General features: G+C 54.9%; 1 protein-coding gene across 2 annotated transcripts in view; it reads right to left on the reverse strand.

Moving 5' to 3' along the window:
* Nucleotides 1-24373, reverse strand: part of SORCS2 (sortilin related VPS10 domain containing receptor 2) — a 454863-nt gene that overhangs the window by 71163 nt on the left and 359327 nt on the right. For both annotated transcript variants that reach the window (XM_078068347.1, XM_078068348.1), the window contains exon 4: nucleotides 5124-5288. In XM_078068347.1, coding sequence (XP_077924473.1) covers nucleotides 5124-5288 — 165 coding nt within the window. The remainder of the gene's footprint in view (nucleotides 1-5123; nucleotides 5289-24373) is intronic.

The raw sequence follows: 24373 nt of genomic DNA on the forward strand, positions 1-24373 counted from the left end.
TCAGAGAGGTAAGTAAGCCACTCGAGGCCACGCAGTGTTTGCTTGTGGACCTGAGTGTGACACCCCAGTGGTTGAGGGGTCCCCCGGGAAGGATGCCACGTCACCTCTAGTTCTTTCTCTGGGCCATCTGAGTGACCAGGCCAGGACCCCCTCCACCTCATGCCTTAATTTACCCATCTACAGATCGGGAGAGAACAGATCCCATCCTCAAATAGTAAGCAAATAAAAAATGGGTGTGCAGCCATCAATTTATGGGAGGCTGGTAATAAAACCTCCGCGCTAATGGATGGCATCATGGCTGCCGTCCCCACTGATGTACTTGCGTTGATGACGCCCACCCCGGGACGTGCTGGAGCCTTTCCAATTTGCTCTCGTGGGAGGTGATTTTATAATGCACCATCAATTGCTGCAGAAATAGAATATTTCCACTTAATAAAAGACAAACACCAGCAAATAAACAAGAATAAACACATGGGGGACATCCTAGCTGCTGCAGCGGACCCCGCACGCTGATGTCCTGTGGAAGGGCTGACTGACTCCAGGTGGCTCGTCCAGGAAAGGAGTGGAGGTGGCCTACCAGAGCTACTCTGGCACAAAGATGAAGTGCTCGAAAGTCAGAGCAAGGGAGAAACAAAGGCGAAGCAGCAGGATGAGGTCGGAGGAAGGTCATTCACAGACATGCGTGCCGATAGGTCTTATGCAATTATTAGAGGTGCTGTCCTCTGCCAACGGCCCAGGCTCTCAGCGGTGTGCTGAGCATGGTGGTCGGCTCTCAGCATCCTTCCCTCCTTCGCTGTAGGGCGCCTCATCACACACAGGCTGGAAAGTGAAAATCCAGCCCCGCTCAGACTCCCTTGCAGCTGGAGTTCTGGGTCAGAGATGTACTCGTGGGAGGTTTGGACGGTGAAGGTGGCTACCTAGGGCCATGCCTGCTGGCCAGCAAGGTCACGGCGACATGCTGCAGCATCCATCCTCAGCTCTGGAGGCTAGAGGGACGGCTGTGGTGGAGGCAGCAACCGGACCCTGCATCCCACTGGCCGGCCACAGGCTCCATGAACATTGCCAGGCAGATGCCTGGGTCTCAACATCTGCTGTGTGTCCCTGACCTTGGTAAGTCCAGTGGGGCTCCCGGTCCTGCCCCTCATGACATGGGAGGTAGAGGCTCCCCAGGTGGGAGAGCTCTAAGTCTCTGGGGAGGGATCCTTGGGGGTCCAGCCTGAAGTCCCTCCCCTAGACCCTGGACAATTTAGAGAACACCCAGTGCCCCAGGCTAAATCCTTCTTCTGCTTAAATTATCCAGCATGGAGTCTCGTTCCTGCCCTGAGCTCTGTCAGACAAGGATCAGGGCAAACAGGAACACACACTGAGGTGTAAGATTCTCCTGGCTCATGAGATTGTTCTGTTACTCAGAGAAGCCCGATTTCTGCCCAATTCCTGCCCAATTCTGAAGTCTGAGGTCAGGGAGGAGGCGGGGCATTGACGTCTGGAGCCCTGTGGGGAATCCTCAGCTACTGACTGACCTTCAGGGCAGCCGCTGTGAACCAACACCTCTGCCCGCCCCTTCTTAGGGGAACCCTTGCCGGCCCCCCACCCCCTCCCTGCCTTGACAGCCACTCTACTTTGTGTCACCGCGGATAAACGCAAACACAGTTTTACTTAGGCTGGAGGATTGTGAGTGTTCGGTTTTCTCTAATCGCTTGTGCAATCTTCTCTACTGTTCTGAAGTTGTGTTAAAAAGTAAATGTACTTCCCGATCCATTCTCTACACCTCTCTCAAACCCCCTCCTCTAGGAAGGCTTCCCAGATTGGTCATCCAAGGTGTCTTTTCTTCCCTACTAAGTTTCTGGAAGGCAGTCCCAGGCTCAGATTAATTTCTCACAGTGCTGGGAAACAGAGGAGGTTCTTGATGGCGAGCAGAGTAACACATAACAGTGTTAGAGGTAAGTGTCCAGGGCCGTGCTTGCAAGCAGGCCCCAGAGCACAGGAAACCAGGCAGGTCAGTTTGGCGCCAGTGGTCCCCAGAGAGCTGGTGTGGGAAGGGACCGCTCGGCTCTCACATCCTTTTGATCCCAGGACCCCAGCAGTTTGCTGAGCCTTGAAAGAAAAACCACCGCATCGGGGTCTCACCTGGGAAGGCTGCCCAGGCTCTGAGTAAGGTAGCCTCAGAGCACCCCAGGCTACAATGGCCCGGTGAAGGGGGGAAGTGAAAGCAGGGGGACAGGGAGGTCTGAGGGTGGGAGGACAGAGTGTTTGCTGGGGGAAGGGGCAGGCACCTGGGAGGAAAGCGGAGGGGAACGTCTGCCTCTGCCCCAGTCAGCAAGTCCTTCCCAACGGAATACTGGTGTCCATCCCTGTTGACTCTGACTTTGGCAGGTGACTTGCTTTGGCCTACAGTGTGTGATCCAGGTCAAAGCAGACATGCCAACTCTACTGGGGTGGTTTTCCCTGCCCCCCTCCCCACCCCGGGGCCTCCGCCCTCCATCATGAGAACAGCCTGTCCCCCGGGGACCTCAGGTTCCAGAACAAGAGAGGCGTGGAGACCTGAACCCTACCATTGGCCAGGAGCCGTGCATAGCCTGTCCCAGCAGCACGTGGAAGAACCCTAGCCAACTCACAGGCCTGAGAACCAGCAATAACGCTTGTTGCTGGGCGTCACTGAGGTCTGGGGCTGTGTGTTACTCAGGTGAGCAGATGCCAGCCTAACACACTGGGTCTGTGGGAATCGAGAGCCGGTGCGGTGCCACCACACCATCCCACTTCTTCGAAGTTAGAGAGCTTTGAAAACCATAAAACCCTAAAAAAACAAAAAAAAAACAAAAAAACAAAACCCAAGGCCCTATTGTCCATTATTAATTTCCCTCAAATTCCTCATTCCTTTCATAACTACCACGAAACCATTTTTCCTCCCCTTTTTCTTTCCTTAGAGTCACAGGAAAGAACCAAGGAAAATAACTGAGATTTCAGCTCCATTAATTTTTCAGGGCATCATAAATTAAAGAGCAATTGCAACGCAGTCAATTTCTGCAGGAAAATAAGTCTCCATGATTGTGCTTTAGTCTAATTACATGGAAGGCTAAGTAGTGCTATTAATACCCAGAAGCACATGCTGTCCCAAAGGAAGGCGCCGGGAGCAAAGAGGTGGTCCCTAGGGCCGGGGGAACCCGGGGACGCCAGTCAGCGAGGACCAGACCTTGGCAAGGAGGCCAGGTCCTACAGCGAGCCACGGCTCAGACCAGCCAGAAGTCTGCATTTGGAGGCATTTGACCTAGGTGATCCCTCGTGGGAGAAATCCATCATTCGTCACCAACTGATCCAACCGACTGGCACCCATCTATCTATTCATCCATCACCCTAGCCCCCATCCATCACCCACCCACCCATCCATCCATCCTCACCTCCCCGTCCATCCATCCAACAAATATCGTCAGCCAGGAACTTGAGAGGCACCCACCCATCCATCCATCCCCACCTCCCCATCCATCCATCCAACAAATATCGTCAGCCAGGAACTTGAGAGGCACCCACCCATCCATCCATCCCCACCTCCCCATCCATCCATCCAACAAATATTGTCAGCCAGGAACTTGAGATGATGAAATGCTGTACAAACTAAGAAGAGTCCCTGCCCTCAAGGAGCTTACCCAGAGCATGTGTGCAGGGAGCAGACATAATCAAATAATGTCACAGACATATAAGCACACTGGGATCAGCCCTGGGAAAGAGAGGTGCTGGGATGCAGAGGAGTGTGGAACAGGGGGCCCAAGCAGACCTGGGGGTGCAGAGGAAGACCTTGAAGCGGACAGCTTCCATTTGCCTCTGGACCATGCCCTGTCTTTCTCCACCCTTCTTCGCCCTTCTCCGCCCTGGGGGCTGGCCTGTGAGGATGGCATCCACTGCCCAACCCCACTTTGGCTGGGTTCCCCGTCCCAGGCCAGGCCTCCTTCTGGGCCCCCTCTGGAGACTCCGGGGGCTGCACCTCCTATTGGGCACAACGGTAGGCTGAAACGTGGCCCCCAGAAGGCAGCCACGTCCCAGTCCCCAAACCTGTGCAAGCGACCCTTATAGGGCAAAGGCAGATGGGATTCAGTGAAAATCTTTGGACGGGAAGACGGTCCTGGATCCCCCGGGGGGCACAGAGAGCAATTTCTCTGATTTCTCACACACACACACACACACACTCACACACACTCACACACACTCACACACACTCACACTCTGTGAACACAGAGCAGAGACACAGAGGAAGGCACAGCCCTTGCCGACTGGAGAGGCTCCTTCACAAGCTGCCCGGACACCAGAAGCTGGAAAAGGCCAGGTCCCCCCTGGAGCCTCCAGAGGGAGCGTGTCCCTTGCTGACACCTCGATTCTGATCCAGCAAAACTGATTTTGGACTTCTGGTCGCCCAAACTGTGGGAGACCACACTTCTGGAGTGGCCAGTCATGGAGCCCCTGTGGTCACTGGCTAGAGCTCTACAGGAAACGGATCCTGGCCTCCGGGGCAGCTAGGGCAGCCCTTCGTCCTCCAGCGCTCTCCGCGCCCTGCCGCACCCTCCTCCCCAGCCCTCAGCACCTGCCGGTGCCAGCCCTGGGCTCTCCTACCCCCTGGGCCTGGAAAGAACCCTCCACCACGTTCTCTCGATCACCCTGTGGCGGGGCCCTTGGGTTCCTGTGGGGCCCTGGTGACACAGTTCCCAGAGGAGAGGACACGGACATGGATCTGAAGGACAAGTCACTCCTAGTGAAGTGGAAAAGCATTCCAGGCTGGCAGAAAGGAAAAGCATCCCACGCTGGCAAGGCCCGGCGTGGGAGGGTGTGTGGAATATTCTGGAAGTGGAAGAAGGCCTTATGGCTGGTGCACCCAAAGGGGAGGCCAAGAGGAAAAGCCCTAATGAACCTCCTGTTTTTCAATCCTGTCTCACGTGCTTATTTGTGCCAAGTGCACCTCTCACCGCTGCCCACTCAGTTCCCACACCGCACGGCTGATGGTGGCGCCCAGACCACCAGGCCTCGGGGTGAAGGGCTCCTGGGACCCCGTGATGAGCAGCCTGCATTTCCCCATGACCCCACCCAACGGAGCCGCGGCGGACGCCTCGGGCCCAGACACCAGCCCCGGGCCTGCTTACCTTGCTCTCCTTGGTGTAGGCCAGGACCTTGTCCTCCTCCTTGGGGTGGAAAATCAGCGTTTCCACCGAGAAGGGGATGAGCTGCTTCTGGAAGGTGGCCCCCTCATCTGTGCTGAGGAACAGACTCTGGTCCCGGTCGCTGAGCGAGGAGCTCACCAGGACGATCTGAAACACAAAGCAGGGGAGACATGAGCCTCCACTCTGCACAAAGCTATGGAGGGGGCAGCAAGAACTGCAGGGCCGCCCCCTCCCCACCCCACCCCTGCCCACTCATGCTAACCAGTCACTCATTCACTCACTCCACAACTATTTCCCCATGCTGGGCACTGTCCACACGGTGAGGCCCTGACCACGAGCTGGGTTTTTCTGCTGTGAATGATCCATTCTGTGGGGGCAGCACAAGACAAGTCAGTGCGTCCACCATCGTGTGGCGGCCCGGCGGCCCATGGAGACAAAGCAGGGTGCGGGGGAGGTCGGGGTGGGGGCCGCAAGCACTGGACCAGGTGGGAGGCGACCCAGAACAGTGGGCGCCAGGGCTGGACCTCGGATGTGAGGTGGCCAAGGGTGGGGGAAGGACTGGAGAAGTAGCAGCGGGTCCAGTTCTGTGAGACCTTAGAGGCCACCGTGGGGGTGTAACGGGGTCCCCCAGAAAGACACCATGTCCCCACGTCCTCACCCTGGTACCCATGAAGGTGACCTCACTTAGAAACAGGATGTTCACAGATGGGATCAAGTTAACCATCTCAGGATGAGATCATCCTGGAAAGTGGCAGACAAGGTGCCCACGGAGAGGTCGGGAAACTGAGGCACAGAGAGGGGAAGCAAACTGCCTGAGGTCACACACCACGCAGATGGAGCCAGGGTCTGGATCTAAGAGGGAGTCCATGCAGGGAGGGGTGCTGGCAGGGTAGGGGGGTGGGACCAGCCCAGCCCAAGACGAGCCCAGCTTTCCCGGAGGGAGGGGGGGAGACTGTGGGGCACTGAGCCCCCTTCTTGGGGACGCCCCAGCGCAATGGGCTTCCCACATCTCAACATTGCTCTAGAAGACGATGAAGCACACGGGACATAAATCAATAAGCTGCACAAGCTCCTGTCTTTACAAATGAGAATCTGATGTGCTCTTTCCAGGGAACCCTGAGGAGCCCTGTGAGCAGGTTAACTGGTCTCCGGCATGGATCCTGCCCGTGCCAGCCAACCCAGGGTCTGAAGGAGAAGGGCAGGGCGCCCCCAGAGCCTGACCCTCGGCAGCCGTGCTCCCGGAAGGTAGAGGAGGCTGTGTGGGAGGTGTCCCTCTGGGTGTGGTTTCCACACAGGAGAAGTGGAGGGGCCAAGAACAGCCAGGGAGCCCGCTTCATGTAAACCCTTCCCCGGATGTTTCATGGCAAGGGAGCTTACCCACGCATGAAAAGTAGCGAGTGCAAACTTAGGAGCAACTACGTATTTTCTGTGAACAAAATCCTAAGGAAGCATATGACAATTTTGTCAATGGTTACTGTATAAAAGTAAGCGTGATTGTGTCAGCGGGGGTGCAGAGAAATAAGAGTGGAGGGATGACTATTCAGCCATAAGATAAAAGGAAACCCTGTCACTTGCGACCACAGGGACAGACCTTGAGGGCGTCATGCCCAGTGAGTGAAGTCAGAGAAAGACAAATACCCCGTGATCGCACTTACAGGTAGAATCTTCCAAACAAAAGCAAAGCCTGAGCTCACAGATGCAGAGAACGGGTTGGTGGTGCCGGCGGCGGGTAGGCGAGGCGTGAAGGGGGTCAGAAGGGCCCAAACTGCCCGATACAAAGTGAGCGGGTCACGGGCTGCAGGGTGCCCAGAGTGGTGACACACTGGACTGCATGTCCGAACGCTGCTGAGAGAGAGGATCCCAAACGATCTCATCACGAGAGAGCATCGCTGTAAGGGCGTGTGGTGGCGGAGGGTAACCAGACGTACGGCGGCGCTCATTCCACCATAAATACAAATACCGAATCGTGATGCCGTACACCCGAAACAGGTAATGCTATACGTCAATTACAGCTCAATTTTGAAAAAATGAATGGAAGGAAACACGGAGGACGTTAATAGTGGTTGGTTTTAAGTGGTGGAGTTAGAAGTCATTGATTTTCTTATTTTAAATAAATGTTGCAGTTTAGAAGAATTTTAAATTTACAGAAAAGTTGCAAAGATAGTACAGAGTCCCATAACCCCCGGCGCAGACTCCTCGGCTAGGATAGCTCCCATTTGTACAGCATCCACGCGTGGGTATGGTCTGAGCTACGCGCTACGTTCCACGAGCGGCTTTTCCCGGTCCGGGACCCCATCCAGGACCCCACATGACATTCAGGTGTCCCGTCCCCTGTGACTTTCTCCGACATGCCTTGTTTTTCTTGACCTTGACAGTGTTGAGGAGTTCTGGTCGCGTATTTTGCAGACTGCCCCTGGATTTTGGCTTATCTACGCTTTCCTCGTGGTGACACCGAGGTCATGGGTTTCGGGAAGAAAGGGCACGGAGGTGAGGACCCTCCTCACCGCAGCGGGTCCAGAGAGCACACCATCGAGGGGAGACTCCAGCCCCGGTGCTGGGCTCGCTGGCCGCGTGGTGCCGGTCAGGGCTCCCCACTGGAACGGCACTCCTTTGCTCCCCACGTCCACGCTGTCCCCACGGAGGACAGCCCCACGCACAGCCCACACCTGCAGTGGGGAGGGCGGCTCCCCTCCTTGAGGGCCTTGGAGCTGCGAGCGTTCTCGTGAACTCTTCTGCGTGCGAGACTGGTCTCTTCTCCCGCACTTACTGACTCAATCACTTATATACGTCACTATGAACTCATGCATATTTATGTTAGACTTTGAGTTGTAATTCAAGGCTGTTCTGTTATTTCGTTGCCCAAATGCTCCAGCTCTGGCTAGTGGGGGCTCTTTCTGGCTCCTGCGTTCTCCTTGCCATAACACCCTGCTTCTATTTCTAAATGTTGTTCTGCGCTGCACCTGGCCTCCCCGGATAATCAGGAGGAATGAAACAGATTACCCAGATTTCTCACACATCGTACTGGAGACAGCTTGGTCCACTCGACATCCGCCCAAACACGCAGGCCAGACTCTGTGCCCCACCCCAGGGCAGCCACCCCCACGCCATGCTCCTCAGGGCCATCCGGCCAGGGAAGCCCAAATGTCACTCATCAAAATGCTTTCTCATGATGATAATTTCTAAATGTTCTTAGGCTGCAACTATTGACTTACCCACCTCCCCCAGTAGCTTGTGCCCTTGAGCGCACGATAGCGACTTAACTCCTGTTTTTCCGCCAGCATACAGCCCAGGCTTGACGTGGCGCTGTGCGTTAATCCCGCCTGAGGGATACTGACTGAATGCTTGCGCGCATGAATGAATAAGTAAGTCCATCTCAATCTGTGATTCCGAAAGGAATTGCTCGTTCACTCTTCTCCTTTGGGAGGAAAATATTCCTAGGGATATGTAAGAAGCCTGGAGACTGGACGTCATAACAAATCTCATTCACTTCTCTCCATTACTCAGAGCTTCATACATCAGTGAAGACTCATTCATTCATTCATTCTTCCATAGTTACTAAAACCACAGAGTCAAGCAAAGATTTAGGTGTGCACACGGCTTTGTGGCAGCAGAGCTGGGGGGAAAGGGCCAAAAGGAGGGCTTCCTAGAGGAGGTGACCCCCAGATGAGCCTTGAAAAATGGATGGAAATTTGACTGGCAGACCCAGGGGAGGGTGTTTCATTCAGAGAGGACAGCATGACCGGAGGGTGGGGTCCCTGCCCCGCCTCTCGCCCCCTCCTCAGGCTCCATATCTCAGCCATATAGAGCCCTGCTGTGTTTCTCCAGCTCACCGAGACTGTTCACATCTTGACCGCCTTTTCGTGCACGGTTCCCTCTAGCTAGAATGCGCGGCGGGACCAAGACAACCCCAACCTCATCGCAGATAATTCAGAATCAGAGTTTACAATTTCAAAATGATACAAAATCCACATGTGATGAACTTAAAGCAGCTTCTTAAAAATGTTCGGAGCCCCCAATTCTGGGCCGCTTCCACAAAGCTGAATATTTCTCATTTAATTTTGCAGGTGCCTGCAGCATGAATTTATCCTGTTTTTATGTTGGGATGCCCTTCCCCTCTTTATCTGCTTGTCAAATACCTCCTCATCCACTGAGGCTCATTTCAAACGTCACCGCCTCCAGGAAGCCCTCCATGATACATGTCCTCCAACAGAGTTATTCCAATATGTCCTCCGCCCCTTCCTCTAGCATCTTGTGCATTCATCTGCGCCAGCCCAACACTCTTAGTGTTCTCTTTGGGAGTCCACCTCCCCCTCCAGGCAAGGCCTGTGTCTTTGTCATGGCCATGCCTGCAGCCCAGAGCACACGGCCTGGCACCGACTGGGTACCACGTCCCAATAAACAAGCGTTGGTGCTACTCCCACACAGAATTAGGGTTCCGGCTACGGGGTTGCCTCTCCATCCCAGCCCTCCGTGATGGCCAAGGCCCCCCCTGCAGTGGCACCACGGTGGAGAAACAAGAAGCCGAGGAAGTCATTCTGGCCGGGGGCCCAGCAATCTGGATCGGGGGCTATTTTAGGCCTCAGAGTGGGACAAGTAAGCCAGGAAAGATGGGGGACAAAAAAGTGCTGACAAGGAAAGGATTATTGGAGCAAAGAAAACAAATCAATTAGCACCGTGCTGAGTGGAGGCTGGCAGATTGTTCTTCCAAATTGGGAACCAGACTATTTCCAATGGTGTATTTTTACTGCATACTATTCCGGGCCAGCATATGGTATCTGCACTGGGTTCCGGGGGCCCACGAGGCTGGGTGTTTTGAAATCAGAGGCCACGTGTTGGAGAGAAATATGGGACAGGTTCAGAGGACTAGCGGCCAGCCCCTTTGAGCGTGGGTCCCAGGACTGGCCGTGTAGCCTGCGGGGCCCCAAATGCGGCTCAGTGCTCAAAAAGAATTAAGAATTTCAACACGGCGCAGGCAACCATTACAGCAAGCACTAGGTGTGGGTCGCACACCCCTGACGCCCACCCCCATCATCCCAAAGCAACTCAGCTAATAAACTCGGGGACCTAGAGCCCCAGCGTCAGGGAGGCTGCTGGAAGTGTGGTGCCTCCGCCCCACCCGGGTCGAAATCTGTACTTTGTCGAAGTCCCTGGTGAGCCCCGAGCGCCCTGCCGCTGGACACCTGCTTTAGGCCATAGCTCCTGCTGGTTCTCAGCTCTGAGCCCACCAGCTCTGGGCCTCTGAGCACGCTGGCTGACCCACATCCCTCGCCACATCCTTCCCGGGATTCTATGGCTCACGGCGCCACTCGGCAGCCACTCTGACGATGCTCCGCAGGGTGGGGAGAACACTGATGACAGCACCAGGAGTCCGGCGAGGTCACGACACAAGCACAGGGGGGCGAGGGACAGTGCCGGCTCTGGGGGCACGCAGAGCTGGGCTTCGAGGCCTCAGTTGCCCCCGCGAGCTGTGAGCTGTGCAGCCTTGGGAAAGTTACCTCACCTCTCTGGGCTGCCGTTTCCTCCTCTGTAGAGGGGAATCCCCGTGGCAGAGGTAACCAGAAGAGTCAATGCACAAAGTGTGTAGCAGACTTCGCCCAGTGCCTGGGACACAATGAGCATCCCGAACATGTGGGAGCACACCATACAGAACAACTCGGTTTATTGTCACAGAAGTTCTCCAAGCACCGCTGTGAGTCAGGGTCACATTGTTGAGGCAGGTCATAGGTGGTGGTGCGAGGGGCAGGAAGCGTATGGCCCCCTGCACTGTAAGACCCCAGGACAGATGTGGGCAGAGGGCAGAGAAGCTGCCCCGGGGGGGAATGACCCCTCTCTCTCTGGGGCGTGGGCTGGGGCACGGCCAGAGAGGCCAAGTGCCTTGTGGAAGGTCACACTGCCGGCCGGGGTCCATGGCCTCCTCTCTCCCGACATCCCCCGCCCGCACCCCTAGCACACATCATGGCCAGCGACCCAACTGCCCCTGCCCAGGAAGCAGCAGCAAACACCAGGGTTCCCAGGGGGATGCACTTGGGAGGTCTAGAGACACCCTCCCACCTTCAAGGGCTACCAGGAGTAGCTTCCGGAGGTCTGCAGGTCCACCCAGGGCTTTGGGGATGGACTTCTGTCCATGTGAAGGGAGGGGCAGGGGGGCTTTCTGACCTTCTTCATCCATTCCTTCTTCCCTTTGGCCCACACTCTTGGTCTTATTCTTATAAAGCATTAACTGACTCATTGAGCTGCACATCAGACCCCAGCAGGGAAACAAGCCCCCCAGGACCCGTGCCAGTGGGGGAGCTCACAGAAGACAGCGGAAGGCGTTTAACGGTGTGAGGGGTACGCTGAAGCAGGCAACCCCTGAGGTGGGGAGCCCTCCCCTAGGTTGGACTGGAGTAGACAAGAGCCTTCTGGAAGTTTCTACAGGAGATGCACTGCAGGATCCCGGTGGGGATGGGTCGGAGTGGGCCACATGCAGAAAGACGCCCCGAGAAGACAGGGTAGACCGTGTGCCATCCTGACGCGGGACTCATGTCTCCCTCTCCACCCGGTCAGGAGACCTACCTGAATCTGGGGGCCCAGACGCCCTTATCTGACCCTTCTACACATCTCCGCTGGCCTGGACTCCGGTTTGGACCTGCCCGCCTGAACCATCCCCGCCCGTAGGAACCGCGTGGGGCCCCGCCCCACTCAGGCGCCAGGTCGCCTTCCCTGGGCCAAGACTTGCGGCTGCAGGGCTCCCGGCTCCTCTCCTCCGAAAGGTGGTGCCAACCTCCCAGCCTGCCTGGCTGAGGCAGTCTCGAACATCACAGCTCTCAAAGCTCCGAGTTTAAAAAGGGAAACAAACAGCATCCAGAAACTATTCCTCGCCTCTGCTAGAGCTCCCTTTGAATGTGCAACAGATCTCTGGTTTCCATTCAGAACTCCAACCAGGAGAGGACTTTTTATTTTAGTCTGCCCTTCCCCAAGTTTATCCCTAAAAGGGTCCCCACCCTGGCCCCCAGGATCCGTGTCATCTGCATTTACCTATTTAAAACCCAATTACCTGGTCTATTCCTGGCCAGACAGATGTGCCCAGCGAGGGACACAGAAAACTTGGCTTTGACACCAAAAGAGGCAGACAGCCGAGACAAACAAGTACAGCGGCATCCACCCTCCGGTCTTAAATTAGAAGCGGTGCAGAGCATCTCACACACGACTGTGTGAGTCATGATGAGCAAAAATAACTCTCCTGCCCAGAGCCGCACTCTTGTGGATGGATGCATCCTGCTGGGATATTCAGCACGCACTTGGATCAGCTACCCAGAGTCGCTGGAGCTAATCACTTCATACGATGGTTTTGGTGTGGGTAACCAGGAGCACAGAAGAGGTCACCGGACACAGAGCCTGACTCTGAGGTGGTTCTGCCATCTCTGTGTTCCATGACCTTGGGCGAGTTACTCTCCTGGACCTTAAATTGGAGGCGGTAATCTCTTCTGTGCAGAGATCCCAAATTAGGTACACTATTTGAAGGTGTTGGAGAAATACCCAAGGGCTGATCATTATTTTATGCTTTCTTAAACCAGAAAGATCTATCATTGGAAAAGTCAAGGATAATCTGAGTTTACACAAACGCAAGCCTGCTGGAAACCCTTCAGTGTCGCTCCTGGGGATGGCATTCACGACACTGTCCCATGACCTCACCCTGCTGACCTCATCATCACATGGCCTGAGTTCCCGCCCTCGTGAATGGCCTCCAGTCCCCCAAACTTCCACTCAGCTTTAGAATGCTTCCCTCTTTGCCCAGATGCCCTTGGTCGTCTTCCCTCCCACTGCAGTGTAGGCTGAGGCCTGGGGCAGACCAGAGGCTGACGTGGAGGCCATGAAGGTCATCCAGGTGAGACAGCCCCGTGACGTCGCAGAGGAGAGGGCAGATTCCAGCACACGGCTGAGCCGGGAGTTCAGTGGGTTCGGTGCAGAATGAACAGAATGGGGAGATGTGGGAACTCGCCCAAGCTTCTGGCCCAGCTGATAGAGGGGACGGCATGAAACGAAGAGCTGGCTTAGGGCAGACAGGGGTATGGCCCGTTGGAGCCTCATGCTGGGGCGGCGGTTCCTGAGGGACACCTGGTGGAGGAAGGGGTGCAGGGGTTGGACATCTGGGGTGAGCTCAGCTCCCTGGAAATCTGCACTGGGGGCAGGTATTTGGAAGTCACATGGGCTGGGGGTCCTGGGAGTGACCCAAGTGCTGAGCTGGGGTGGGGATGGGGAGCCCTGCCAAGAGGAGCCCATGAGGAGGGGGTGAGGCAGCAGGAGAGGCAAACGTCTGCAGGCCAACAGGGGAGCCCCCTCCCGATTCCTGCCCCGCACCTCTGCCTGCCCACCTCCCGTGGGTGTGTAGCCTAGGCCCAGACCCCAGCCCTCCCTCACTCAGCCCTGCTGGCCCCAGGCTCTTCCTGTTGGGGCTCCCGCTCTGAGGGGCGCTTTCCTGACTACAGGGCTGTCCCTCAGCTCAGAGACCACCTTCTGGGGGCATGGGGGACCCTTCCTGGACATGCACCTAAACGGGCCCTGACGCCAATGTTCTCTGTGGTCTTAAAAACAATTATTAACACTCTCTGAAGACATCCATTTATAGTATCATTTTTTTAATTGTGGCAAAGATACATAACACAAAACTTACCATTTTAACCCTTTGGGCATACGGTTCAGCGGATTAGACATAATCAAGGTGTCACCAGCCATCGGTCCCAGCGCCTTTCCATGCTCCCCAACCAGGTCCCATGCCCCCCCTTCACATTCTGTGTCCCCCCCCATGACTCTCTGCCCCCCCCGAGACCACGCTATCGGGAACACATCCTCCATCTTGCTTACTGCTGAATCCCAAGCCCCCACCTGGCACATGGCAGGTGCTCAGCCGACAGGTGCTGAACACTCTTGACCAAATATACTGAAATCTCATTTCTGGAAAATGTTTAACAGATGAGGGAGGGAGGCGTGGTGTGTGTGCTGATAGCAGCCCTTCTGAGCCCCCCCCAACCCCGCCTCCTGGGACTGAGCCTTCCGACCCCCGCCCGCAGTTCCCCCACCAGCTGTCAGCCTCCCAGTCCCTGCTCAGATGTCCCAAGTGCTTCGGGACCAGCCCTGACCCTCAGAAGTATCTGGAACTATTCCACCCACTATAAGGAGCTGACCTCGTTCCCTTTTCCTCAGGCCAACCCACGGCAGGCCCTACTTCCAGACACTGTCTTGTCAGAAAGTTTGCTCAGTAGGCTCCAGCCCAGGTCTTGGGACTTCTCAGCCCTTACCTATCAGCATCCAGGGGTCTTGCTAAGACCCCAAAGTGGCTCTGAACTTGGCCCCGGCACATGGCTTCTCATTTTTCTGTTACAAGAGCGACGAGGTGGGGGACGTTTCTGTCTCTATTTTATAGACAACACCCAGAAGCAAAGAGGGGGAAAGGACCTGCTCAGGCCCACACAGCCTGAGAGCCGTGACACTGGACCGAGCCCCCACTCTGGCCACCTCCACCTGCCTCCGTGTCAACACTCGAGCTGACGGGCATCCAGCACAATTTAGGAAAACGTCCACACAAACACAGTTATGGAATGGATTGTCAGGAAAGCGCGGGCTCGGGCTTAATTACTGGCCTGACAATCACTCACATGCCAGGAAATGTCCCCGAGAACATTTGTAAATTTAACAGAGAGGCAAACCTTTTCCCTTTGGCCAGAGGCTGACTTGGAATATCTTGCGTCTGATCGATAGTAACTAGATAAGGCAAACATATTTCAGGCCATAAAAAATAGCTCATCACCACTATTTTATAGCCTTCATCTATTAATAATCTTGTCTGCCACATTTGTGAAATGAGAGGCCCCTGCGGCCCCTCCCCCATAATTATTGATGAGCTCTGTTCTCTAAAGGGGCTCACACTGAGGCTTTGGAGTGAACATGCTCTAATTGTGTTTTGTTTGGCTGTCTAAAGATATTTTGCAGACAAAGCTAAAAGCCTGCTTGCTGGGGCGGAGTGTGGCAGACGGCTAATTCTCTGGAGTGACTGGTTCTGAAAGATTGTCTTTTATCAGGACGGCTGTATTAACTATGTACGATTAGATCTGTGAACAATTTGTTCATTCATCTGCCCCCTAATTGAACAGCAGCTAGAGGACGTATGTCAGTATCTGCCACGCCTCTTCAGCGGCGACCCGGCAACCTCCCGAGGGAAGATGGTGGCTTTCGGAAGTAACTGCGGGATCTCTGGAGGCTTTCTCTCGAAACATTTGAGAACAGAGACCAAGATAGTATTGCATGCGCCGGTCAGGTGGGTGAAAACGTCACATGAGAGTCAACTAGCCGTCACTCTCCTCACCTTCCCTGGAGGTGAATGTCTGACATGAACCCATGTCTACAGCGGGTGGTCAAGGCCACGGTCATCAGTGTGAGGACTGTTGACATTCTGTGGTCACAGAAGCAAGTAAGGAGGGAGCAGACAGGCCTCATCTCGGTGAGGAACCCGAATTCTCTCCTGGCAAGCCCCGGCAAGGTCTCGTAGCTGACATCACCTTGAATCACGGCTCACCTGATTGAAACGCTTCTGCGTTATATAGAGTAGATAACAGCATGGGTCATAACATGCTCATACATAGCATGTATTGAGCACTTACTGTATACCGGGAACTACACTGAATGCTCTATACATAGTTGAACAACCCTCCAATGAGGTATTTACTATCGTGGCCCCTGTTGATGGATGAAGCAAGAACACCCAGGGAGGGCAGTAACCACACGCAGTGGTGAGCTGGAGACAGGCTACCGCCAAGGTGTCCAGGCTCTTCCTTGCACCTGCAGAGAGGGGTAAGGGGTGCAGAGTGCTTTTCCCGTCACTGTTCACTCGGGCGTCCACGGAACCCATGTCAGCTCGTGCTGGGGACAGAGTGGGGGCACCCTCATTGTCCCTGGCTTCCTGGAGCCCACAGTCTTGTGGTGACACCATGACCAAAGACACACATAAACAGACAATCATGAACCCTAACGAGGGCCCAACATTTAACAATTTGGGGGTCTGTCTACGAGGTACTGGTAAGACCAAGGAGAGAGTGAGACGGGCCAGATCCAGCGGGAGGATGAGGGGGCCGTGGCAGGCGAGAGGGCTGCAGACGTAAGGACGGTGGAGGTAGCAGGACTGGATGTCCGCTGGGTGAGGCAGCTGGGAGTCTGGAGGAGTGTCTGGCTCTTGCCTGCAGTACTGGGAGGAAAGCAGTAAACCAAATGGGCCTGGTGCCTCCCGGTGCTGGAGAAGAGCCTGTGGAGACTGAGGAGTGAGCAGGAAGGTGAGAGGAGGACCAGAGAGGACATTGCCAGGGAAGCCACCGGCCAGTGGCAGTGCTACTAACTGTCAAAGGTGGGGGACAAGGGTCCCCGGGCATCACTGATCATCAAAGGTGGGGGGCTGGGTGTCCCCAGGCATCACTGACCATCAGAGGAGGGGGACTGGTGTCCCTGGGCATCACTGACTGTCAACGGTGGGGGACTGGTGTCCCCGAGCATCATTGACCATCAGAGGTGGGGGACTGGTGTCCCCGGGCATCACTGACCATCAGAGGTGGGCACTGGTGCCCTGGGCATCACTGACCGTCAACGGTGGGGGACTGGTGTGATCATCAAAGGTGGGGGACTGGTGTCCCCGAGCATTACTGACCGTCAAAGTGGGGGACTGGTGTCCCCGAGCATCACTGACCATCAAAGTGGGGGACTGGTGTCCCCGAGCATCACTGACCGTCAAAGTGGGGGACTGGTGTCCCTGAGCATCACTGACCGTCAAAGGTGGGGGACTGGTGTCCCCGGGCATCACTGACCGTCAAAGGTGGGCACTGGTGTCCCCGAGCATCACTGACCGTCAAAGGTGGGGGACTGGTGTGATCATCAAAGGTGGGGGACTGGTGTCCCTGGGGAAGGATGGTGTGAAGGATGGTAAGGGCTTTTCCATCCCTTCTTTCTGTCTTCTTAGCCACGTGCCATCAGTCACCAGTGAGTCCTGTGGCGTCTACTCCTTAGGGTCAGGGAGTAGCCCTAGGGTCGGCACAGACGCCTCCTAAGTGGTGGGGAACTGAACAAACACACCGCGATAATGGGAGAGACGAGTAGTCTCCTCTGTCAATTCCTTCTCATCCTTCCACCAAAAATGAATGATGATTTAATTAAAGTTCTTGGGGAAAGAGCTCTGGAGTAGGAGATTTCCCAAGGGCTCTCGGCGGTCACATGGAGACCAGTGTGAACCGAGGCTCTGGTTTCCAGTGAGGACCATCAGTGTGGATGTTCCCAGATGGAGAAGTATGGACAAGCACCCAGCATGCAGGCGGCCAGGACCCCACCCCCACAGCACTCACAGTGGAGGCCTGTCCCCCCTCCCACAGGCACAGACCAAGGAGAAGGTGGGGCTGGAGAGGTGGAGCGGGGCAGGTCCAGCCGTCTCCTGTCACTCAAGACAGTCACACCCCGAAATAGGTGGCCGGCCAGTTGCAGAGGTTCAGCTGGTGCCAGCCAGGCCAGCACACTTCTGATGCTGGCATTGCTGCAACAGTGTCCCTTGGATACCTCTAGTGACGAGGGGCTCCCTACCTCACAGACAGCATCAGTATTTTTCTTTATAACAAGCTCAACTCTGCAAGGCACAGAAAAAAGGGCTTTGGAATCTGGCAGACCTCCACTGACTTCTGGCCATGCGCATACAGCAGTGTGACCTTGACTCAGTTCAGTGGTCCCTGGAGCCTGGATCCCACCCTTGGAGAAGGAGTGGGGGCACCATCCCCCCCTCCCCCCGCTCCTCCCTCTGGCCTCTCTCTTCTACCAAGCCTCAGGTGGAAGCGGCCCCTGCAGCCTGGCGAGGAGCACTGGTGGTGGTCCCTGGCTTTCCTCGATGGCGGCTCTGTCCCCCTTGGGAGCCAACCTGGGTGAGGGGCTGCATCTGGGACAGGACAAGGGTATTTCTGGACCCTACTCAGACCAGAACGCCATTAAACTCCCACACCGTCCCTGATGTACTGATTAATAACGCACAGATTGCTGTGACCTTGTGCAGATGTGAGCATGTGCAGAACTCACCAGGCCAGCCGGTCATCACGGCAATGACATTGACCGTGGTAGTAACAATAACGAACAGAAACAACAGTAATAGGAATACCGTGCGTTCGGGGGGCACTCACGGAGGGCAGACGCTGCTCTGAGTGCTCTGTGCGTGCTCACTCACTGGCTCCTCCCGAGAGGGTATTCTGTGGTTACCCCCGCTTTCCTGAGAGGTGAACACCCTGCCCAAAAGTCTGTCAGCTTGTAGGAGGCCAAGCTTGCGATGGACAGGCTCTACGGCAGGCTTTCTTTGATCTGATGTATTGATTGGGTTTCTATATAAGATTGTTTGGCAAAAGGATTTGATGTTAAAGAACATATTTCACCACCTTTGATTTTATCCAATCACCACCCCCCTCAACACACACACACACACACACACACACACACACACACACACACACACCCTGTATTTTGCAAATGAGAGGCAAGAGGGTCAAAGGAAGGCTTCTGGAGACCAAGGAAAAATCCCTCTGCTCCTGTTGCTCCTGTTAACCAAGTGCAGCCCACGGGCTGGGTCTGGGCTGGGGCTGGGCTGGGCAGCCTGCCCACACCCCTTCCAGGCCTGGCCACACTGCCCAGGGCAGACAGAACTGCACCCAATAGGGGACATGCCTGAGGGTCACCAAGGACCCGGGAGCCCCCACCTCACGCAGCCAGAGCTGGATGGGACCCCGATCTCTGTGCCTGTCTTATTCACAGCCAGGCACCACCCCCTCTCTGCTGGCTACTGCCTCTTGGTGGTGAATTAACGAGGGGGGTGGCAGACAGGGAGACAGGGGAGGGACGGCTGGAGGTGGGCCCCTCAGGACAGTCTGGAATCCCCGGGAGCGAGAAGCAGGAGAGCCGGGGAGACTGATCTGCCTGCCTGCCCAGGTGGGAGACGGCAGCAAAGCAGTGAGGAAGAGACCCCTGCCGTGGGACCCTCAGCCCAGGTCCTTCCGCTTACCAACCCCCAGGCCTGCCATGTCCAATCTGTAAGAAGAGAGCAAATAACTTTTCTTCTGCCAATCTGCAGGCCAACCTACGGAAACCAAGACGAGCCCAGCTTCATCAGCAGCATCAAACACCTGTAACACACGCCAGGCTGGGGGTGCCTTTGCCTCAAGGCTGAAATTGTGGTGAGTACCAGCCCCTTCTACCGTCGGCCCCGGCCACCAACATCTCACAGCTGACCCCTTTCCCAGAAAATTGCCTCAGCTGACAGGAGCCCCTCACCCAGGAAGTTATACCCTCCCCTGGTGGTCCATGGTCAGTGCTCCATGGGGGTGGGGTAGGCTGGCCTCCTTGCCTCAAAGAGGGCAACTCTGGTTTGTGCTCCTGAACTTGCTGCAGATCAGGCCTAGGTCTGAGTCTGCCTGAGAGCATGTCCTTCCTCGGCTGCTTCTTCCCTCAGGCTCCTCCTGAGTGTTTACCCTCAGCACATCAGCTGCACCAAATCCTTGCCTCAGGCTCTGCTTCTGGGGCACCTGACCTCAGGCTGCTTCATTTTCTCCAAGCAGCCATCTCCCCAGGCAGCGGGAAGCTCCTGAAGAGCAGGGGCTCTGGCTGTCTCGGCCACTCCGTGTCCCCAGGGTCTGGACATGGCAGGTAGGAGTCCATAGTGTGCACTGTGGGAAAGGATGAGGACCCACTGTGAACACCTTGGTCCATTGGAGACTAGCAGCCACACAGTGAGCCACGCCATGTAACAAAGCAAAACTCTGTTCTCAGCAAAAACAAGGGCCATTTGTGCCCTATTTTTAAGACCAAGGAAAACAATCAATAGTGATGTTGTGGGAGGGGGTTGATCTGGGCAAGCAGGTGACCCTGTATTGTTCTTCTCCAGCAGGAGCAAAACTTTTAGCAGGAAAAGAGGTACCAGGGTTGAGAAATGCCCAGTGGTTCCCCAGCCCAGGACACAGAAGAGGAGGAAGAGGACCAGGAGCTGGTGAGAGACTCCTACAGATGCAGCCCTGCTTCCAAAGTGGGGGGGAACGGAGTGTCTGGGCCTGGTGGGGGGAGGGCTGACAAAATCCGGGCCAAGACCACTTCTCATGGTGCAATATCCTGAGGTGCTTTAAATCACACACACGTACACACACACACATCCACATGTACACACACACACAGTTACGATCCTAAAAGCACCCCTAACACAAGTGCATTATGGGACATGAGTAGCAGACTGACACTTGTTCTTGGCAGAGCTTCTAGATGCCCCTTAGGAGAGCAGGCAGGGAGAGCGCACCAGATGGTTCCTCATCAGGACGTGGAGCAGGGAGGGCAGTCACCGAGTCCAAATGCCTTACTTTATTGTTGGGGACACTAGTGTCCAAGTAGGGAGAGCCACCTCTCCACAGTCCACACCCCCGGGGCCTGAGCTGGGACTTCTGGATGGCTAACACCGACGGCAGGACAGGAGGCCCTCCCACAGGAGACTTTCCCTCCTGTCCCTGGGCACGGACTGAAGAGGTGGCCAGTCCAGGGCAGGTTTTGCTGGCCAGAAGGCTTCTAGGCTATTTGAAGAGAAGTACCTGCTGGGATGTACCACGAGGACGTGGGGTGGCTGGACCGGGGTGCTGATCGGGCACAAGGGTGGTGTGGTTGGGATGTAGCAGAACAGAACTTGCTGGTGCCCTTGATGTGGGGTCAAGGGTGACCTCTAGGCTTTCAGCCTGCCTGGGCGTGGTGCCTCCCTCTGGAGAGTTCTGAGTGCAGCATGATGCCTCTGAGATGCCCTTTAGTAATGACTTCCCGGCATCTCGGGGACAGCAGGAGACCAGAGTGTGGAGCTGAGGGGGACAGCAGGGCTGGCAGGTTAACTGGGGTGTGTCCGGGGTATGTGAAGCTATGGGACTGGGTAGGGTCATGAGGAGAGGGGGAAAACCAGGGATTGGTGAACATCCCACCCTCATAGCTGTGAACCCCGGAGGGAAAGTCCCAGCTGAGAAGATGAGACAGAACGGAAGGACAGTGGGCAACACAGAGTAAGCATAATCCTCCCCCTCTTACAGGTGAGGAAACTGAGCTTAAAAGACTCATCCCAGAAACACAGCCAGCGAGGGTGGGGCCAGATTTTGAGCTCCAGGTTCTTGACCTTGAACTTCAGAACCAGAAGTGTTGCTTGGAACACCCTTCCCTCTTACACGTGGCCAACACCTGTACGTCCTTCAAAAGCCACCAAGTGTCCCCTCGTATGAAACCCTCCCTGCTGCGTTATGGTGACCAATCCCCCATCGCAGTTCGTTGAAGCTTATACACACCTCCGTTTTAGAACTTACTCCACCTCAGGAGAGCAAGTTTGTGGTCTAAGTGGGCTGTGAGCTCACACATTCCTCAGGGAAATGTGTTCTATTCCTACCCCACCTCCCTGCTTGCCCAGAAACTTGGCACATGAGGAGCTCTATAAGGCTTGTTGGAAGGAAGGAAGGAAGGAAGGAAGGAAGGAAGGAAGGAAGGAAGGCAGGAAGGAAGGAAGGAAGGAAGGAAGGAAGGCAGAAAGGAAGGAAGGAAGGAAGGAAGGAAGGAAGGAAGGAAGGAAGGCAGGAAGGAAGGAAGGAAGGAAGGAAGGAAGGAAGGCAGAAAGGAAGGAAGGAAGGAAGGAAGGCAGGAAGGAAGGAAGGAAGGAAGGAAGGCAGAAAGGAAGGAAGGAAGGAAGGAAGGAAGGAAGGAAGGAAGGAAGGAAGGAAGGCAGAAAGGAAGGAAGGAAGGAAGGAAGGAAGGAAGGAAGGAAGGAAGGAAGGCAGGAAGGAAGGAAGGAAGGAAGGAAGGAAGGAAGGAAGGCAGGAAGGAAGGAAGGAAGGAAGGAAGGAAGGCAGAAAGGAAGGAAGGAAGGAAGGAAGGAAGGAAGGAAGGCAGGAAGGAAGGAAGGAAGGAAGGAAGGAAGGAAGGAAGGCAGGAAGGAAGGAAGGAAGGAAGGAAGGAAGGCAGAAAGGAAGGAAGGAAGGAAGGAAGGAAGGAAGGAAGGAAGGAAGGCAGAAAGGAAGGAAGGAAGGAAGGAAGGAAGGAAGGAAGGAAGGAAGGAAGGAAGGAAGGAAATATGGAAATATGGAAATATGTATATATAGATGGACATATGGGTGGGTAGGCAGGTGTATGTATGGATGGGACAATCAACAGACAGCTAAATATACAGATAAATGGCACTTGGGTGCCATTGGGTGCCACTTGGGTGGGTGGTTGGATAGATGGATGGTAGGTAGGAATGGTGGAAAGATGGTAAGATTTGTAGTCAAAACATTCAGAACTTGGTCCTAGCCTCACTCTTATGGGAGCTGCCTGGCAGGCACCAGAAGAGCCCTATGGCTGGGCCCTGGGCTCCTCACCTTCAGGGGTGACCAGCTGTCTATTCTGGGACTCTGCGAGGCTCAGAGTGGCCGTGAGGGCAGCTCAGGGAGTGCACGGGGCTGCAGACTCATAAGGCAGCCCCAGGAGCCTGGCACGATATGCTCCACTGTGGAGCTCTCTTTGCCAGAAATCATCTCCAAAACGTACATCAAGGGGACATAATTTCCACATGGCTGGCTTTAAAACCAAGTAATTAAGTGGTTTTACAGTCAGTTTTTAAAACAAGCTCTTTAAGTTTTGAGTATAAAGCATGTCCCTATAATAGCCAAGTCGTTCTGTTTTGTGATTTCTACTGCAATGGATTTTATAATTAGGCAGAAGAAAAATCTATCCAGGGCTGAGGCTACTTTCTCCAACTCACTTTTTGGCTCGGTGGGACCTAACCAACTCACAGAGATGGGGCTCCCTCGGGACCTGACCCAGGCAGGAGCCTTGTTGGGGTTCATGGTGCTGAGGGTGACGGATGATGCACAGGGCAGCCTGGCTGGGTTGGAGGGATGGCGAGGGCTGCGGGCTGTGAGTGTGCGTGTGCGCGTGTGAGTGTGTGCAAGTAGGTGTTCACGGGGGCATTCAGAGGAGGCATCCCACCCAGCCTGAATGGGGAGAGTCAAGGAAGCCTCCAGATGAAGGCTGTTCTCTAGCTGGGGCTGTCATTGTGGGGCAGGGATGTGACACAGTGGTCCTGGGGTCATCCAGCACGTTCGACCTCATTCTGCTCCAGGCCTCCTCCTGGAGGCTGGAGTCCAGCCGAAGTGAAGGTTGACAGAAAACACAGGATGCCTATTCTAAATTTGAATTTCTGATAAGTAAGCTTTTAGTATTTCCCCTATGTTGCATATTTTTAGTATAAGTATGCCATATTTGTGATATACTGAAAATAATTTATCGTTTATATGAAATTTAAATTTAACTAAGTGTGTTTTGTTTTTGCTCAATCTGGCAACCCTGCGAAGGACTCAAGCCACTGGAGTGGATGATATAGGCCCATTGCTCACCTCTGGCCAGCCCTGAGGCCAGCAGTGGTAAGCACCAAGATGAGGAAAATTCTTTGGATCTGTGGCAGCTCAGAGGAGTCACCGAGCCTCCCTAGGGGAGTTAAGGAGGGCTTCCTGGAGGAGGTGTCCTTGAAGGAAGAATGAGTTAGTTGGGAACATTATTTTAGGAGAAAGTTATTTCAGGTGCTGGAAAAGTAACATTGGGGGGCACAAGGACACTTGACTGATATGTTAGGAGTCGGGGGGCATTGGGACTGAGAAGGGGCAGGGAGATATAACACCCTCCCTCTGAGATTGCCCAGGATGCAATATGGCTGTTATTGCCTGACCAAGGACTTTATGCACATTTTAAAAGGTGGAAGTAGCCCCCAGGGCATGTTCCTTGAGGAATGGTTAGCGTCTTTATACCAGGAAAAAGATTCCCCTTCCTCCAGGCCAAGATAGCTCACTTCGGAGTTCATAGCCTGGCAAGTAGATTTTAACTCCATTCACCCACAGTGAAGTGCCCTTGTGCAGTGCACAGCCTGCCCAATGATGTGTGGTGGCCCTGATTTTAAGCCCCACATGGGTGCGTCCTTGTCTCTCTTGCTCACTGCTGCATTCCCAGAACCTACAGCAATTTCAGATAAATCTCTGATAAATCAGTATTGAGTGGGTGAGAGTGAGTAGATGGATGGATGAGTGGATGGATGGATACATGGATGGATGCATGGATACATGGATGGATGGATACATGGATGGATGAATAGATACATGGATGGATGATGGATGGACGGATGATGGATGCATGGATGGATGGATGGATGGATGATG

Source organism: Halichoerus grypus, chromosome 3 (genome assembly GCF_964656455.1).
Source record: "Halichoerus grypus chromosome 3, mHalGry1.hap1.1, whole genome shotgun sequence".
Taxonomy (NCBI): domain Eukaryota; kingdom Metazoa; phylum Chordata; class Mammalia; order Carnivora; family Phocidae; genus Halichoerus; species Halichoerus grypus.